This window comes from Trachurus trachurus (genome assembly GCF_905171665.1).
Source record: "Trachurus trachurus genome assembly, chromosome: 3".
Taxonomy (NCBI): Eukaryota; Metazoa; Chordata; class Actinopteri; order Carangiformes; family Carangidae; genus Trachurus; species Trachurus trachurus.
Window position 1 is genome coordinate 12990505 of NC_139893.1, and position 18517 is coordinate 13009021.

The window sequence follows — 18517 nt, forward strand, 5'->3', positions numbered from 1 at the left end:
GAAAAGCCATGATTAGTTTGATTTGCATTTGTGTTTTTGCAATATTTGCTAGATGAAGAAACATTTGAAATTGAATACATGGAAAAACTGCAAACCAGGGAGAAAGGCAGGGCAGTATGTGACTCACTTGAGGGGCTGAAATCGTGAATCCTGCATGACAGCACCTGGGGTGAGACCAAAGGCATAGGGGTTTCCCAGGAGGTGGGCAGGGACTGAGGGGCCACCCTTTTCCTGGGGGAGGGTCCCCTCCGCACCCAAACGTTCCCTGCTGGCCCCACGAGGCCCCGAGTCAGCCTGGAGAAAGAGGTGCAGAGAGAGAGAGTCTTAGTCATTGTTCGCGAGGACCTGTGACCGTCACGGTTGTCAGTGCTCATGGAGCCCATCCTGCAAGGGGGGCGACAGGGGAGAGAATAGGCCTGTTTGTGGTGGAGCAGCCTCCCTCACTCTCTCCTCCAACCCCAGGCACTTTTATCCACTCTGTCACACACACACACACCAAAACCCCTGTAAAAATAGATGGATCAACATTTCTCTGAGGAGAATATATGATAAAACGGAGGAAGCAGGCAGAGAGTGGTAAAAAGATGAAGAAGAAAAAGCAGCCTCGCTTTTTTTCCCTCTAATTGTAAACAAGAGATGACATCTTTATGATCGATGAGGATGTGGTAATGGTAGATGTACACCAGCACTACTTCTAGGGAGATGATGACTTTGATCTTGGCTCAGTGTGTGTGTATGTGTGTGTGTGTGTGTGTGTTAAGGGAAAACAACAAAGTCCAAACAGCAACATCTCTCTACCTCTGTTTCTCTTTCTTCCTCTTTCTCTTTCACCTCCCTCTCTCCCTTTGGCAGCAAGCCTGGTCTCACTTCTCCAGTCCCACAACAAAACACACACACACTCAGCAGGCGCACAAACACCGTTTCAGGGCTACAAAGACATCCTGCTGTGGGAGTGGGAGTACATTTTCTGAAGCTTTGGTTTCCCTCTGCCTACAAATGCAATGGCGGAAAAGGGAGACTTACAACCCTTACAAGTCCGACAAGGAAATTGTTTATGGAGGGATATACAGCTGAAGAGGATTTTCACTGGAATGCTGGGATAGCAGTCTCGTCTCTGGCAAAATGCAACTTGAAGTTTAGGTTGGCAGGTGCAAAACTAGAAAGCATAGGAACAGAAATGCAGAAGAAAGAAAAAGGTTGAGATGAAGAGATAAAGAAGATGAGCGAAGGGAAAGGGCTGCCCCGTTAAATTAACCTCTGGGATTAGAGAGACGTTACAGCAGAACTGTGCTCTCCCTCACTACTGCCTCTGTTAAAACAAATCCTATTTAGTGAGCCACTACCTCCACCTCCTCTTCTGCAGCCACTGACCCAGACTGACACTGATGTGCTAACATCCAATCTTAAATGCCTCTAATGTTTAGACTCCTCATCCCCCCCTCCTTTGTTTCTTAGACCTCCCACTTTCCAGTTGTTTGCTCCTAGCTGTTTGTTGCGCTTCACTAAACAGTAAGGCACTTTATTCCCTTAAACCTCCCGTTCCTGTAACTGACCCCCCACCTCCCCCTCCACCCCCATCCCCATCCTTGCAGAGCTTTATGAGCACAGGGAGAAGGTGGATGTTCCCTCCCAATCAGCAGCCAACTGGAAAAAGAGCTGGGTATATATGGCAAAAGAAGTCAGTATCAGACAGGACTGATGCTGGGCTTTGTGGATGCTCTTTCCTCATTGTCTTTCTTTTCCAACAAAGTGTTTTTATCTTTTCTTAATCTACACTAGTGTCCAACAGCATCAAAAACTGATGGGTGGCTCTCTGGAAGTCTGACTGTTAGTAAAAACCCTTCATGGTAATTTTAGCATGCAAATATGCACACATTTATTCAAATTACTTATCTTAACACACACGGACGTGCAGATCCAAGTCACGCACACATGCACTGTGGTGTGTTGTGTATTGCTCCAGTCCTCCTCTCCTGAGTATGAGTGGTGAGGCACTGCTGACCACTAATATGCTTGCAAAAGTGGGAGAAGCTGCTTTCTGTCATCTTCTGTCAGTTAATCAATTTCTATAATCACAGTCATGACAGCTTTGTTAACCAAAGTAAAGTGTTTAACGAAGCTGTGCTCGACTGAAATAACTGATGCTACAGGTCCCAGTTTTATTTCATTTGTTCGTGTTTGTTGTGTTGTGTGTGAAGATGATGAAGCACCCTAAACTCAGATACAGTAGCACCTTTGCCTCAAGCCCTGCCAACTTAACCTGCAAAACTTATCGGGCCACTGCACTGGAGAACAAGCATTTTTAGCCAGCATCGTTTAATTTACTTAAATGCTGTTCAATTCTGCCTACCTGTGGTAAATATTCTGAATCATGCATGAGTTTGTGCGTGACAAGGGCATGGTTTCATAATCATGGCAATGACTCAATAACTGTCAATTTGTGATCCCCAAACAGATTACCACAAAATTGAATCAACTGTTCCTTACCACCAAATTTCACAGAAATCTCATCAGAAGAGGATGGAGCAAAGACGCTTGTAAAACAACAAAGCATGGTGGCGCTACAGCAGTTTTGCAATCGACTGGCTTTCTGCTTCCTGCTTTTTAAAATTCACTGACATTTTCACAGAAAGCCGGTAAGTCTCTCTTGAATGAGCTGATCAACAAAAAGGACAGTGAAAAGCTGTTTGTAAATGACAATGTGTACTTATATGCGATATAGCTACCATGAAGTGTGTGCATGTCTTTTTTGTCCCTTTGTGCATCCTTATGCGCATGTATGTGTGGATAGAGGCTTATAGAAAAACATGCAAAGGTGTGGGTGGAACAGGTCAGAACCTTGAAAAAGCACACACGCCACAAAGACAGAACCTTTCATTCCCATTAGAGAGGCATCTTAGTCACTCAGGCACCTACACATCCAACCAGCCATCCCATTTTGACCTTTCGCCCCTCCAACAAACACAGCCTTCTATTCTCAAACACACACTATTCACTAGCAGCCTGCCATATACACACCACAGAGCACAAATACAAGCACTCAGACTCAAAGACACATCCATTAACAGTCATCTTCCCCTGTGTGAGCCAGGCCCCTGTAACCCCCAGTGAGGCTGGGAGACCCCGCGCATTGTAGAGCTCTCGTTTACGCCTCTCAGATGGAGCCATGAATCCAAATTGCCAATTAAAAAGCAATTACAGGCAGCAGCGGGAGCAGACTCCTGCAGTCATTAAAGCAAAATGCCAACGCACCAAGCCCTCCCTCCTTCGCTGCCTTGCCCATCACCCCCTCTGAAAGACAGGCTCATATCTCAGCTAGAGAGACACTAATCAACCCCTCTAACACACACAGAGCAGCACATGCACACATGCACACACAGCAACAGACAAGCATTTTTGGATGCGTTGATGGGATCAACAGAACAAATTGTGGTCTCTGTGTGTAACCATTTTCCTCTTTATTTCTAGTCTCCTTCTGCTCTTTAAAAGTTAATTCCTGGCTGTTTGCGTCCCATTGTCTTTGTCCCTCACATTCTATTTAAACACTATGCAATTCCTGTCAGAAGGAAAAACAACGAGTCCTAATAGTAGATATAGAAGGTAAAAGAAGCTGACAAGTGTAAAGGGCAAAGGTAAGGCAAGGTTAAAATGACCATCTTGCCTAATGCATTCTTCCTATGAAGCAATTAGTGACGTGAACAAAGCTTCAGACAGTGTCATCTTTGTTTAAGAGGAACATTATGACAGCGGGTATGTATGTGTGTCCTTTACAGCGCCGTGGCTCTTTTGTTATCACAGAGTTATATGTGCTCACTGAAGCGGCACCAGAGAAATAGAGGAGATACTATGACGCCAGCTTCTGTGATGCATCCCCCCGCTGTTGTCACCCCCGCCCCAACTTCTACCCCCTCTAACCCAACCTCTTGTCCACATCACCTTCCTTAACCCCCTCATTCTTCGGCTGGGTGGCCCCCGAGCTGCTGGAGGCACCGCAAACCCAGCGACATGACCTTTTCAATTTGAGCTTGACCTCTTACACTCACACACACACACACACACAAACACAACCGCCATGAACACAAATGCATGCACACACACCAACACACACATAGGATTAGCTTCCATAAACGTGGAAGGGGAGCAATGGGGGTTTCTGGCTCTTCATTCCCGCTGTTGCTCTTTTAAACTTGCCGTGCTAGAGGAATGGCAACAAAAGTGACATCATTGGGAGAGCTCCCTTGTCTCTTAAGCAGCTCCCAGTTTTGGTTGACCCTTGAACTACGGAGGGGTCAGTTCATGCGGGTTTGGGGGTGAGGGGGGGACAATAGCCTGAATGCTGCCACACATCGCTGGCTGGCTGACCTCCTCACTCGCCCTTTGCTATCCCCCCTTCTCTCTGTCTCCGGGGAACCGTCAAAGTGTCTCGCAGAGTTTTCCGCGTGTTGCCGAGTGCCGTTCATAGCTGTGCGGTTGGCCTCAACCATTACCCCTGAGCTGAGATAAGAAGGCTTAAAGCAAGGCCATAATCCATAATCCACTCCTTATCAAAGCAAGCAGCTCTCCCTCTCTCTCCCACTACGTAACAGAGAGCGGGTGTTGGGGTGACGGAGCGGAGGATGCACTTGACTGCTTGAGTGAAGAGGGTGAGGGTGAGGCTGTGGGTGCGGAGAGGGGAAGAGGGTGGGGGTAAGGAGGCTAAAGGCTGGGCACTTGGGAGGGGCTTGTCCAAGGGCAAGAAGGCCAAGCAGGAGGGGGCGGGCGGGCGGGCGGAGGGGCACAGATGTTAGCTGCCGTTGAGGCTGTCACCTCGACATCCCAGTGGCAGCTGGCATTGTTTAACGCATGGAGCCATGGGGGGGAAGGAGGGTGGGGGTTTGGGGGAAGCATACATTCATAGATCCACTATGTCACTTGTACATATGTCAAGTGCGTAATGCCTTACTATTGGTTACACGCCAGCTACAAAATCCATTAATCCCTCGAGAGCCAGTCTGTGTGCATGTTTGTGCTCGCAGGCAAGCAAAAGAATGACAACATTTGCATGTTGCTAGAAAAATGACCAGATAAGAGACGGAGGAGAAAACACGAAGAGAGAAAATACACAGGAACAATCTGAGAGTTCAGAGAAAGCAGCTGAAAGAAGAAAAAAAGGGGAAGTAAAAGAGAGGAAGATAAAGGTCAGAGGGAGTGGGTGTGGTTTTACCTGGCGTCCCTCGTTCCTCCAGAGGCCGTTGCTGGTCTTTGTCGGAGCAATGGTGACTACAGGTGGAGTGTTTGGCACGCTGTGGCCGGTTGGGGGGACCAGGACAGGCCCTGGACCAAGGGGACCCCTCTTGGGTGTACTGACTGGAGAGCTGTGGTTGGTGGCCGGGGAGGACACTGGAGAGGACTCACTGCTGATGGAGGACGCAGCTGGAGAGAGACACAGAGAAGGGACAGTGAGAAAAAAAGTAGGTGAAGGAGGGTAGAGTCTGTGTTTTGCTCTACCTGCAAAAGGATCACACAAGAACACTATGATCTTGTAGCGCCTTCAAAAGGGAATTAAAAAAAAAGGGTTTCAGCACTTTAACAGTAACACACACACACACACACACACACACACACACACACACACACACACACACACACACACACACACACACACACACACACACACACACACACACACACACAGGGCCAGATGGATGGCCCTAGGCTCCTATTATGAAGTGACAGTGATCAGGATGAGCAGCCCTGCGACAGCCACACAGCCTTGACATGCAGAACACACACACACCACAACAACACAGTGCTTGAGAGTGAACAACCATACTGAACGTATACTATACAGTCAGTGGAGCTTGCAGCCACACACAGAACCCCCCCCCCCCCCCCCCCGATGCACACACACACACACACATACACAGCAGGTGGTGAAAAGCTGGCCCAATGAGCTTCTCTGCTGCGCTGTAGCTGTGCCACATTAACAAAGCCCTCCAGGGAAACCCTGTAGCGCAGGGTCACGGTCTGGTCACATGCCTCGCTTTCTACACATCTCGCTTTCTCTCTTGTTCCAAAGCTCTCATGATATGCACACATTCACATGGGTATATTGCAAATTCATTCTTTCCAGTGCATCTTCACAGGCTGCAGCAGCTCCCCTTTACCCATCACCTGTGTCCACTGTCTCTTCCCCTCCGCCTCTTTCATCCCTCTGCCTTCCCTTTCTTTATCTTTCATTTGCCTCTCCCCTGGGCTTTAACCTGTGTGTTGTCTCTATGCTTCCCCTCATTTCTCCTCAGCCTGCCCCCCCCCCCCCCCCCCTCTCTTCTCTTGACAGTACAGTGTGCTGTGCGTCTCCTCTGCTCAGAGCGAACGCAGCATTACACAGTCAAACTGGGTCACAACCCTCTCAATGGGACACACACTTCAGTGCAGCAGCAAGGACAGCAGGAGATGTGTGCTTATGTGCGTACATGTGCAGGTAGTGTGCTTTTGTGCATCAGTGTGCTTACATACAGACCAAAAAAAAAAAAAAAGGCAGCTGAAACCTCAGGCCAGTTTCAGGTCTACTTCCTCTCCAATTATCACCACAGATCTCCACCCAACCGCCATTTCTTTGCTGCTTTGGTTTCCATGGCGACGTGACCTAACAGACAACGTCCATGCATGTATGATAAGTGCGGTCAGTATATTGACTGATTTTAAAGAACTCGTTCTGACTAATACCACTAAATAACGGTAAGAATCAATAATGGCAGCGAGGTGACGGTCTAGAGGAAAATCTGAAAATCTATGTGCGAGGTGTGATAGGTGGTGGTGGGAGCGGCGAGTAAAGGGTGGGGGGTGGAGTGGTGTTGGGTGGAGGGTGGCAACAAGCAAAAGATGTGTGAAGAAAGATGGTGATGATACATGTGAGGTGAGACATGACATGAAAAATGATAGGAGATCGGGAGTGATTGGGGGGGAAAAAAAACAGCGAGTGAGAGTGCAAAAGAGGTGCAGCAGAGGTGAAGTGAGAGAAGAGGAAAGCAGAGAGATAAGGGGTGCAGATGGGTGAGTGGGTGGTGGGGATGTGTGTGGGGGGGTATCTTGTCTGCACAATGGCAATTAGTGGCCTAATCCTCCCCCCTCACCTCAGAGAGCCATTACTCTCCCCCTGCAAGACTAGGCCAATCAATAGCAGCCCACTCAGCCTGGGGAATGGAGCTACACTTAATACAGCTCTAGTGTCACAGCCTATTCACTCACCACAAACACACATACACAGCTACACACACACACACACATACACAGCTACACACACACACACACACACACACACACACACACACACACACACACAACATGCATATACAAGGATGGGTGGAACAAGGAAGGGTGGAGGTAGAGAGGAGAGGAGGGGCGGTGATCACAGTGATTCTCAACTGCTAAGCAACAGACCCCTACTCCATCTATTTCTCTCACCCCCTCTCTTCCCATCTCCTCCTCTTCCTCCTCATTTTCCGTGAAGAGGCAGAGCAGTCTGGAGAAGACGCAGGGCAGACTAAATAATTAAAGGTCCCATATTATGCAAAATGCACTTTAGAGCGGTTTTCTATCAATAATATGCATCCCCGGCCTGTCTACAATCCCCCCTGGTATGGAAAAAGTTCATCCTCTCCCTCTTTTGCTTTCTCTGTCTTTAGAAAATGTGTGCTTAAACAGGCCAGTTGAAGATCTGTCTGTCGGTGACGTCACCGACAGACTCGACGCCACCCCCTAGGTTGGTGGCACCGCCCCAGGTGAAGGTTTGCCACGCCTGAAGAAATTTTCTAAACCATGCCATTTTTTTCCCCACTTGTTAACATAGTGGTTAAACAATGGCGAATGTACGACCTGGAAGAAGCGGTTGCTCTGTTGTTGGCTGCACACACAGCGCCAAAGTCATCAGATATCACCACATTTCAATCAATAGCCTAAATGTTTTAAAATGAACAACTAGGCAAGTCTGGTCGCTTTTCCGCTGTCACCGCCCCCCTGCTTTATTTACGTAAAGGTGGTGATTTCAGTACATAGCCCAGCTCCTCCTCACTTTTCATTCAAACAAACTAATGCCACTGCCACAGTTGTAAAATTTCATCAATGAGACCAGCATTTAATCTCCTAAAAATAATTTAACAAGCCAGCGGTAAACCTCTAAAAGCATGCGGATACGTTACTTCGCTCGTTTTCTCCTCCGGGAGGAGGAGATGTCCGTGCCGGCAGATCAGCTCAGTAGAGCGGCTGCTGCTGCTGCAGACAGCCGCTGCCCTGGTCCCCGGTCGGGGCTCACACAGACTCTAGTCTGCACTTCTCCCAGGACAGACATCGGAGCAAACTGACCACAGACTCTGGATTAAAACAGGGTTTTAGCAGCTTCTATGGCTGTTCGTTTGCCGAAACGGCGACAGCCGATGCTAATTTCTGTTAGCCCGTCTATGAGGTTTCACATTATACGTTAGCATTGAGCTAAGCGGACTTTATGCTTAGTTGTGATACTGGCTGTGTGTGTTTTGAACGTTGTTTCAAGCCTAGTTTGGGACTATTGTGAGCTACATGAACCACGAGACCGCACTGGCGGCGACGCCAAGAGCTGTCGCCACGCTAAATATCAATCGCTCTGGCCATAGTGATACATCCACCCATAAACATTAGCCCATGCTACCGTTAGCCACATCCTGTCCCTGAGGCAGAATCTTTCCTACTATGGCCACGCCAAGACCCGCCTTACTAGGCCTCTGATTGGCTGAGAGGGGCAAGGCAAGGCTGTGACAGACGGAGCTCATTAACATTTAAAGGTACAGGCACAGAAACAGCTTGTTCTCAGCAGAGCTCATTTGAGCGACTTTGAGACAGCTGCCATTCAGGACCACAGATCAGTTTGGGGCAATACATTTCGAATACAGTTTAGTTGGACGTCTGACAGCTGAGTGAAATTGATTAAAAAGAGCATAATATGGGACCTTTAAGAGAGAAGAAGAGAAGCAGTTGAGGGGAAGAAGGAAATAAAAGACACAAGGGTCGTCTACCAACAGCTTTCCTTCGCTCTCTCTGCAGCTCGCAGAATCTGTGTTCTTCTAAGAGTCCTGTACATGTATTGTAGATCACACAATAATACTAATATAAAACACACACAAACAGCTATTATCTATCTATTGTTCCCTCCTCTCTCTCTCTCTCTCTCATAACACCACATGCATCCACCACCCACCCGCCACCTCCTCATACACCCTAATTCCTTTTCCTTCTGTTCTTCAAACACAGAACCTGCCAACCAGACATACACCAGACTCAATGCACACTTTTCAAAACCACATTTACAACACTTACAGCTGCCACGGGCTCAGAGAGATGTCTGAGGGAGAGGTTACATGTTTGAATTTGTACATCTATGTATATTTTTCTCTTATCTTTTCAGTTTAAACCACAAACTGTCATGTGTGTTCATAAGCCTCTTTCCTCTATCAAGCCTCCATCCCTCCTTCAAGATTTCCTCTTGTCCATTTTCAACCCTCTTGCTCTAATTTCCATACCCCCCCCTCCCCTCATTGTGCCATCTGATAGGAGAAAAATCATATATGAGGCATTTGATTGGCACCAAGCTGGTGTCATCTTGGCCATATGCTCCTCCCCTTCCATCTATACAGAGAGAAGATGGCCACACAAGCTGTGGCCCTGCAGGGAGCTAGAGGAGGCATAGGAGGAGGAGGAGGAGGAGTGAAGCAGAAGCCTTCATCCCCAGAGTCTAAAACAAGCTCATCAGCCTTCAACCTGCACTTCATTAGCTGTACTGATTGTCACTTGCTTGGTGTGTAGGGTGTGTGTGGTTTGGGTGATGGGGTCGGCAGAGGGGTGCAGAGAGAGAGAGAGAGAGAGAGAGAGAGAGAGAGAGAGAGAGAGAGAGAGAGAGAGAGAGAGAGAGAGAAGAACAGAGGAGGCAGAGACAGAGGGAACAGAAAAGAGAGAGAGAGTGCTGTCTCAGTCCCAAGCTGTGTGTGATTAATGTGAAGCTCCTTTCTCTATCGCCTCCTCTATTACCAGTCCCACTCTCCCAGACTGCCTCCACACTTGACCGCTCAAGCTAAGCCACACACACACATGCACACACACACACACACACACGCACTCACAGCACACAGTAGCACCAACAAACAAACAAGCCAAGCTGTGGTCAGAGGCTGTGGCCAAGTATCTCTGCATAGATGGCACCTTTTACTTCAGCCACTGACCCAATCAAAAAGCCAAAAACAAAAGTCACCACAGCTCTTCAGCAGGCTTCTTTCATTCAGTGGTGCAGCCCAGGAGCTGTAGAGGTGAATCCCACTGGATCACTAAGCCTTGACAGGAAGACATCACTACACAAAAATGTTTTAGTGTTGCCAGATAGCCCCTACCAACCCTCTACCACCACCACCACCTCCTCCTCCTCCACCTTTGCCAAAACAGCCGAGCACAGCCAGCAGCAGCTCTGCCAGGCAGAAGGTGCTCTCCTCCACCCCGCCAACACACCCACCCAAACCCTGCCCCTCCTCCTCCTCGCCCCCCCTCCCTCCCAGCATGCATTACAACAACATCAGCACTTAATTAAACAGTCCATTTCACACCTGGTGTGCATAGCAGTGCCCAGCCAACCCTGCATCCATATGCCACCCCACCAGCACACACAAGCACAAGCCTCAACACGTGCACTCTAACAGACAGACACACACACACACACACACACACACACACATTACAAACACACTGCAACCACTGATGCACACAAACACCACACACACCTGCTACTACAGTCTTGGCCATGCACTGACAACACAACACAAAGCCTGTAATCTGCATCACTGAATGGGGGGAGGGGAGAAGCACACAGTGTGTGTTGCTGTGCCAGCGAGGGAAAGGAAGACGGTACAAGATGGCGGATGGAAATGAGAGGAGCAAATCTCTGTGCCTTCTGCTGACTGTACAAACTGTATATTATGCTTAAATGCTGCTTCCCCACTGAGAGTCAGGAGAGGTGTAAGGTTGTTGTGTGTGAAGTGGGAGAGAGAGAGAGGGGGAAGCAAATGAGCTTGTTTGTGAGTGTTTCAGGGACAGTCACAGCCTGAAGGGTTTTGCCTTCAAGAAACACACACACACACACACACACACACACACACACACACACACACACACACACACACACACACACTGAGCACAGCAAGGCTGTGTGAGCTCCAGGCAGGCTCCAGATGGAGGGGTCAGAGACACACTGCCCTGCTGTCCCAGCATGCTCTGGGCTCCCATAAACAAGGGGAGCCTCCGGCCACACGCATACACACACACACACAAACATACACACATAGAGATACACACAAGCTGACAAACACCTCAGGTTTTCACAAATCTACTAATTACTTCCGATTCCTCTTTTTTCCAGCCAATTCACTCCATCCATCTTGTACACCTTTATTCTCCCTCTCTTCATTCTCTCTCCAGGCAGCGTACTACAGTCGGTATGAACGCAGTCGTGAAATTCTGGTGGCGTGTTACGTGTCTGAGAGCGTGTGAGAAGAAGCAACCGAGAGGATTAAACCAGGATCTGCCTAATTAATCAGATATCAGCGGGCCTGTCTTTTTGAGGAAGTGTGTTATCTGCGTCTGTGCGCGGCGTGTGTTTGCTCACACATGTGAATGCTACGCGGAGTGTACATGGGATGGGTGTGTGTCCTTTACGCTGCTCTGATACTCATTATCCATCACCTCCCCACTTCAGTGCAGCACTCAGTACACAGAGCTATTCATTATACTCGCCACAGACAAGTGACGATGTATGTGTCTGTGTGTGTATGGCTGTGTGGGTGTGTATATAAACAGCAGCCGTGCTCAGGGTCTTAAATCAGTTCAGCAGCCGGTGGCGGTGATACTAGTGCTCAAACCTAACTAATTCCTCTCGGCCTTAGGACACTGAGTCATGGCACCTCATATATACTGCACTACTCACCTCAAAGCATCAACCAGAGGGTGAGAGAGACGCAGAGAAAGAGGGGTTGAGTCAAGGCAGCTAATGAAAGGACAGCAGGCTGCAGCATGCTAAGAAATCACGAGGCTTATACAGTTGCAAAGACAACTGTTTGCATGTGTGGGGGTGTTTGGGTGTGTGTGTGTTGCCTATAAATACAGGCTCTGCAGACAGAGAGGTGACTGGAGCTCCAGGGGCCTCATGCCTCTCTCCCCACCCCAGAGCCGGCGCTTGTAACACGGGCAGAGTGGTGGCCCCCTTATTCCTGACGGCTGACTCACCCACAAATCACTGCCTACACCAGCCAGGCCACACAGTCAGCAGGCCTCAAACAATAACAAAAGGGCTTTTGTGTGCTTTTAATATAAAGGTGGTAGAGATTTATCAGACACGATCTAGTGTATGTATGACAAAGAGGCAGACGTGAGCTCCCTGCCTCGGTAGATCATGAATTACAAATAGAACAGAGCACAGCCATTCTTACCTCACAATACAATGCTAAATAAAATAGGAGAATTATTAAAAACATGACCAGGAGGTCCAAAAAAAAGGGGGGGGGGGGGATAAGCGACAGAAATAAGGAGGACAATTCCAGTGGAAAAGGGGGAGACCTCAGTATGTTAAATTGAAAAGATGCGGGAAGTCGACTCTGGAAGTGGCGCTTTCTTTTGGAAAGAGAAAGAGTGAAGAAGTAATAGGCCTGGCATGCATGGTTGAGGGAATGAAAAGAGATGAAGGGTAGAGGGATTGAGAGGGAGGTGAGGAGAGGCCAGGGCTGAGCTCTCTCTCTCTCTCTCTCTCTCTCGCTTTCTCTCTCTCTCTCTCTCTCTCTCTCGATCTCTCCCTCTCTCTCCGTGGGCAATAAATCATTTGCTTGGTTCTGGGTCCCAGGCTGCAGTGGGCTTGGGAACAAGGTGTCCAGGGAAAGACAGGAAGGAGGGGACCATCTGATTTAAGAGCCAGAGCAAGGGTGGACAGCTGGGGAAGCTGGGCCTCTCTGGAGCCAAGGCATATAGCCACACACACACAGAAACACAGAAACACAGACACACACACACACACACACACACAGAAACACACATACACACACACATGTACACATCCTCATTAAATGCTCAAAATGAGAGTCTTCCTACTGAGACTCTCCTGTGTAGATTCTGCTTTGTATGTTTATGTATGTGTAATTAAGAGACACCGTGTAGATACTTGCATGTATATCAGAGACCAATGTTGAATTTACTAAGCGTAAGAAGAAATCCATAACCCTAAAACATTTCTATAGATTTTTGAACAAGCATATCTCAGCCTTGCAGGGTTAAACACAGATTATCAAACGTAACATTGGATGAGATGGTAACCAGTAATTCAACCACCTGATGCTTATTCAATATTCATACAATTGAAGGAAAAAGCTCTGAGGGGTGGGAATTCTGCTGCGAGTTTCACGTGTGTGTATGTGCACAGACAATGACAAGGAGGAATGTGTGACAGGAAATTGGCGAGCCACGAACACACACACACACACACATTGACAAGCACACCCATGCGTTCATGCACTCACACGCAGCACATTAAGTGGGTCAGCTAGAGTGGCTCCTCTTCGTCCCCGCATCTCCAGGGACACCAACTAATTCAATCCTGTGTGGATATCACTCCATTGCCATTAGCAGTTCTGCACTCAGCTACACACGCTGGCGATGGAACCTACATGTATTCACACACTAGACGACGGCCACACACACCGACACAAACGCACACACAAAAACCCTAAATATACAGCCACACATGTTCAGCACACAGGAGGTACCAAAGACCTTGTCCATCTGATTTACAGGTACGGGTTAGATCTGCTATTATGATTTTAAAAAATGTATGAGTGGATATAAAACCAAACTGCTGTAAGTATAAATTTTAAGAATTGGTTAAAATAAACCAAAATAAAATCCCAATGCACATACACATTAAAGGCCACAATAGGACTCACACAACCAGTATACGTCTATAAATTCAGACAGTCAAGCAGTGCAACATTAATATTTTTTTCCGTCAACATCCAAGTCATGTAAACTGGACATGCATGATTAAATGTTCACACTCCTGTCTTAAAATCATACATGGACTTGTGCCTCCTGTATTGAACCAGTTTTTTTTAAATGGCATCAACATCCACACAGAGTGCAGCTAGAGGAGACTGTGTTGCCCTGTTTAGAAAAAGTACTTTAAGCCAGTCTGCATTTTCAGTCAGTAAAAGAAGCGGCTAATTAGTGTTCAAAGCTGTCAACATTAAATTTTAGTGCTTAATTTTTCTCAACATTTGCTGCTCTGCCTGTCGGTGCTTTCTGATGCCATCCGTCATGTTGTCTGTCAGTTTATTAATTGTCTAGTATCACTGTTTCTTGTTGTGCATGGCTTTTAATGTGTTTAGTGTCTATGTTCTGCTTGTTTGTGACCTGCTAGTTTGTTATTGTGTCTTGTGTAATAAATTGTTGATGTTGCTGCTTAATGTTGCTTCTGTTTTGTCTGTAGCAACTGTCTGTTGTTTGAGCTGAGTTTATGTTAGCTTGTGTGTGTGTGTGTGTGTGTGTGTGTGGAAGTATGGGCTTTTGGATAGTTTTCTGCCTTTTAATCCTTATTCAGATTTAGCCTTCTAATCTTTTAATGTATTATGTTTATGTTTATAACTAAATCCTTTTATTCTCTTTTAGGGTGACTACTTAACATCAGTCCAGGGAGAACAGATGTAACAAAGCCTTTTGGCTAATTCTGGCATGTTTACATTTGTTAAAATGTTTCATGAATGTGCATTGTCCCTGATTATGAAACCTTTAAATAAATAAAATAAAATAAAATAAAATGTATGTAGTCAAAGTAGTATGATGCCACAGCCAAAAGATGCCATCATTTTTTTCTGTGGTGAAAAACGAAATTTAGACCAGCTCAAATCATGAACTCCTGTGCGCAGATTTGACAAATTCTTGTGTCACATCCGTGCATTGCGGTGTGACTTTACCTCGAGGTTCTTCGGCCTGTTTTGCCAGTTTACGGAGGGCTGCAGCGAATCCAGAGTGAGCAGACTGGGCCGCCGGGCTTCCATTGGCTACAATAGAACCGTTGAGAGGTGACGGGGTGAGGGGGCTGACCGTCGCCGTGGTACGGGTCGCCGTGGAGATCATTCCTAACGATGGTGACTTTGGCTCATGGCTCATGCCTACAAAATGGACAAGAGTGGAAAAGAATGGGAGAGGTTTAATAACCAACGCTGCCCTCATCCCTCTATACAGACACACATATGTTCCACAAGAGACACGGAAAGACCAACGCAGACAAACATATGTGAGAAGAAGAAAAAAAAGAGTAAGGCTTAGCTGTTTCCTTAGATACAGGGATAGTCAGGGCAGAGTGTGGTGCTGGGTATCTGTTTGTGACAGCTGGGGTGGATGGGGATTGGTGAGCAGCAGAGGGGCTTTGGTTGTATGGCTTAGGGTCAGAGGTGAGGGGTTAGGAGGACGGGTCACCCTGTCTTGCTTTAAGAGCTCCAGTCTGGCTGTGGTGTCTGCCAGAGGTCCATGGTCACTGAGTTGACATTAAACCTCTACTGAGCATGCTCTAACTCTATCAGTGTGACAGTACTTACTACATTAATGCATTGGGTGCCCCCTCAACCACCCTTTTTTTTTTGAAAATGTGACTCATGACTGGATTTTTCTCAATTTGAACAGTGAGTTTTAAATGAATTCTCACATTATTTAATCAAGGGATCAGAAACTCTGAGACCAGGCAGCACAGACTCTCAGCTCAACAGTCTAAATAAACTGCTACGTTGTAAAACGACAATAACAGTAGCAAGATGTTTTATTTTTGTGTTGTTGTTTTTTTTGTGTGTCATGTCCCTTCCCATCTTCAGATTTTTGTAAGAGCTCTGTGGTGGTTAGAGGGTGTGAAAGGGTGAGGAGGGTTGAGACGGCTGTCCATTTCCTTCCTGTGTGAATGTGTGTGGTGTGTGAGCGTGCATGTGTACGTGCGTGCCTATGTGTTGAAAGGCGACACCGTGTTGACAGCCCCTCGGTCAGTGGAATCCCTAAATGCCAGAAGGGCGCGTGATAGCCCTATGTGTCTGGGCAACACAGCCTCTCTCTCTCTCTCACACACACACACACACACACACACACACACACACATACACACACACATACACATGCGCTGAGAGTAGGTCAAAGGACAGCATAAGTTCAGATTGTGTGTGGTACAGGACAGGTATTAAGCATTACACCAAAACACACACACACACACACATGCTGGCGTTTATGCAGAATCCTCCTTAAATCAGCATTCAAAGTAAACTGCCAGCCAACACAACAACAACAACAGCTTCAAAGACAAAGGCTGTCACTGAAATGAAAGCTGCTTTCTAACAGTATATCAACAGCACAATTAGATAAGTAGGAGTTATATCTGGGTTTACCCAAGAGTCTGAGAGGGCTATAAAAAGATCATGTTCCCTCCTGAGAAGCAGAGGCACAGCACCCCGTGTAAGTCTGTGTGTGTGTGTTTGTGTGCTTGTGCTTGTGTGTGTGTTTGAGTGGACACGCACAGCAGCAAGTCAGGCATGAGAGAGTGAATAACATTCCCAACACCTCTTGAGTTGTCCTGCCCGTAACCTCCCAGTTACCCAGTGCACTCCCAATGAACCCAGCACACAATTAATAATGGAAATCAACAATGACCACTGTCTGAGCAACACACACGGCGCCATTCAGAGACTGGCAAACAAGTTTAAAAAAAAAAAACTCATGCCAGCTGCCCGATCCTGTAACGTGACTTTGTCAAGACATTAGAGTATTACTGCTCCTCCCTTTCTCTTTGGTCTAAGTCCGAAAAAAAGTCAGAGAGGCGCAAAAAGAGATATAGAAGAAAACTTCTTGTGAAAACCAACGCACTAGGGAGACGGAGGACGGTGTATTTAAAGTCTGTGTCAACCAAACACACAAAAACCACAGCGCTAACAGAGACATGTGCGAGAGTAACATAGTGAAAGAAGAAACAAGACAAGCACATAGCTTGACTAATAGACACACACACGGGCATATATCCGGAGGTCTGGCACTGGTTCATGACCCACACCCCCGTACACACACAATCACACACACACACACACACCCCCATAGATTAAAAGCGTGGCCAAAGCTCCTTACTGCACAAAGGAGTGGAGCTGCCTGGATCCCCCATGGCTGCATCTTCACGTTGAGCCCAGCCCAGCACACACCGGCAGCCACCGACAGGACACACACCATCTTCCTGCTCCTCTCTTTCTCTCTCTCCCTCTCCTTCTCTCTCTCTCTCTCCTTCTATCTATCTCTCCTCTCTCCCATCCACCCTCTCGCCCTCTCTGCCTGCCTGTCTTCCTGTCTCTCGCGGTGCCGCTCACAAAGACCGTTTAGAGCTTATCTAACAAAGCAACACACCACACACGCTGCCTATCTCTCCCCTCCTTGCTCTAGCGCGCTCCCTCTCTCTCTCTCTCTCTCTCTCTCTCTCTCTCTAAGTGAGAAAACAGAAATTCTTAGCCTAGCAGCTGCTGCGATGTCACATGACCCCCCCACCCCTCCATCCCTCCCTCCCTCCTCACACTCTCCCTTACTCCTCCTCCTCCTCCTCCCCTCTCAACCTATAATTCCTCAGCCATTTGTAGATAACAGACACAGGCATGCATGCCCTGCCAAGGCGAGCTGGAGGAGGGGGAGGGGAAGGCGAGGAGAGGAGAAGAGAGGAGCTGAGGAGGAGGGGAGGGTGCTCAGCCGGTCACCACATCTGACCCCATTGCTGGGGAGCGACAGGCAGGGTGCGTGTATGTGTGTATGCATGTATATAGATGGACAAGGAAGGGGGGGGGGGTCAAATATGTGAGGCACTCTTCCCTTCTTGAGACAGAAAGACAGAAAAAGAGAGATGAAGGAAAGACAGAAAGAGGACATGTCCTGGCCTGTGTCAAGCCCTACAGCATAAGAAAGAAAACCTTTTGTGTTGGAATATCTGCCGCGACTCAATTCATTTTTGCTTTATTAATATAATTGTTATGTAACTAATGAAAACGCTTGTCAAGAAACATTAAAGCACAAGAAAGAAAAAAACCACATCTGGAAGGCAAGGAGTAAAAGTAAAAGTAAAGAAATCCCTCCTCGCAAAACCATTAGCTTACCACACAAACAAGGAAGTCCTAGCAAAAAAAAATGTGGACGTGCAAATTAACCTTCACAACATGCACACACATACACACACACACAGGCTACACGCAAATACACGCATTGCAATTACAAGGAGTTGTTATCAGGGTGGAGGAGACTGCTGCGTAATAGTGGTTGGGGGTGGAGGGCTCAGGAACAGGGCAACAGCGTGGGTTTGACTTCCCCTCTTTCTGTCCTGCTGTCATTGCAGGGGTGTGAATGACTCGTTTCTTTAGTCATTTCCTCCTTCCGTCACTTGTTACTCTTTTTTTTCTTTCTTTTTTTCAGAACAGCAAAGGAG

The 18517-nt window shown here is 47.4% G+C and overlaps 1 protein-coding gene across 3 annotated transcripts in view; it reads right to left on the bottom strand.

The window, feature by feature from the left end:
- The window catches only part of gse1b (Gse1 coiled-coil protein b), a 165534-nt gene that overhangs the window by 11867 nt on the left and 135150 nt on the right, over positions 1-18517 (bottom strand). For 2 of the 3 annotated variants that reach the window (XM_083969359.1, XM_083969361.1), the window contains 3 exons: positions 15006-15203; positions 5204-5412; positions 128-294 (listed from right to left, as the gene is read on the bottom strand). In XM_083969359.1, coding sequence (XP_083825485.1) covers positions 128-294; positions 5204-5412; positions 15006-15203 — 574 coding nt within the window. Of the gene's footprint in view, positions 1-127; positions 295-5203; positions 5413-15005; positions 15204-17187; positions 17475-18517 lie in introns of those variants that run through there. The other variant, XM_083969360.1, reaches the window with a different exon arrangement.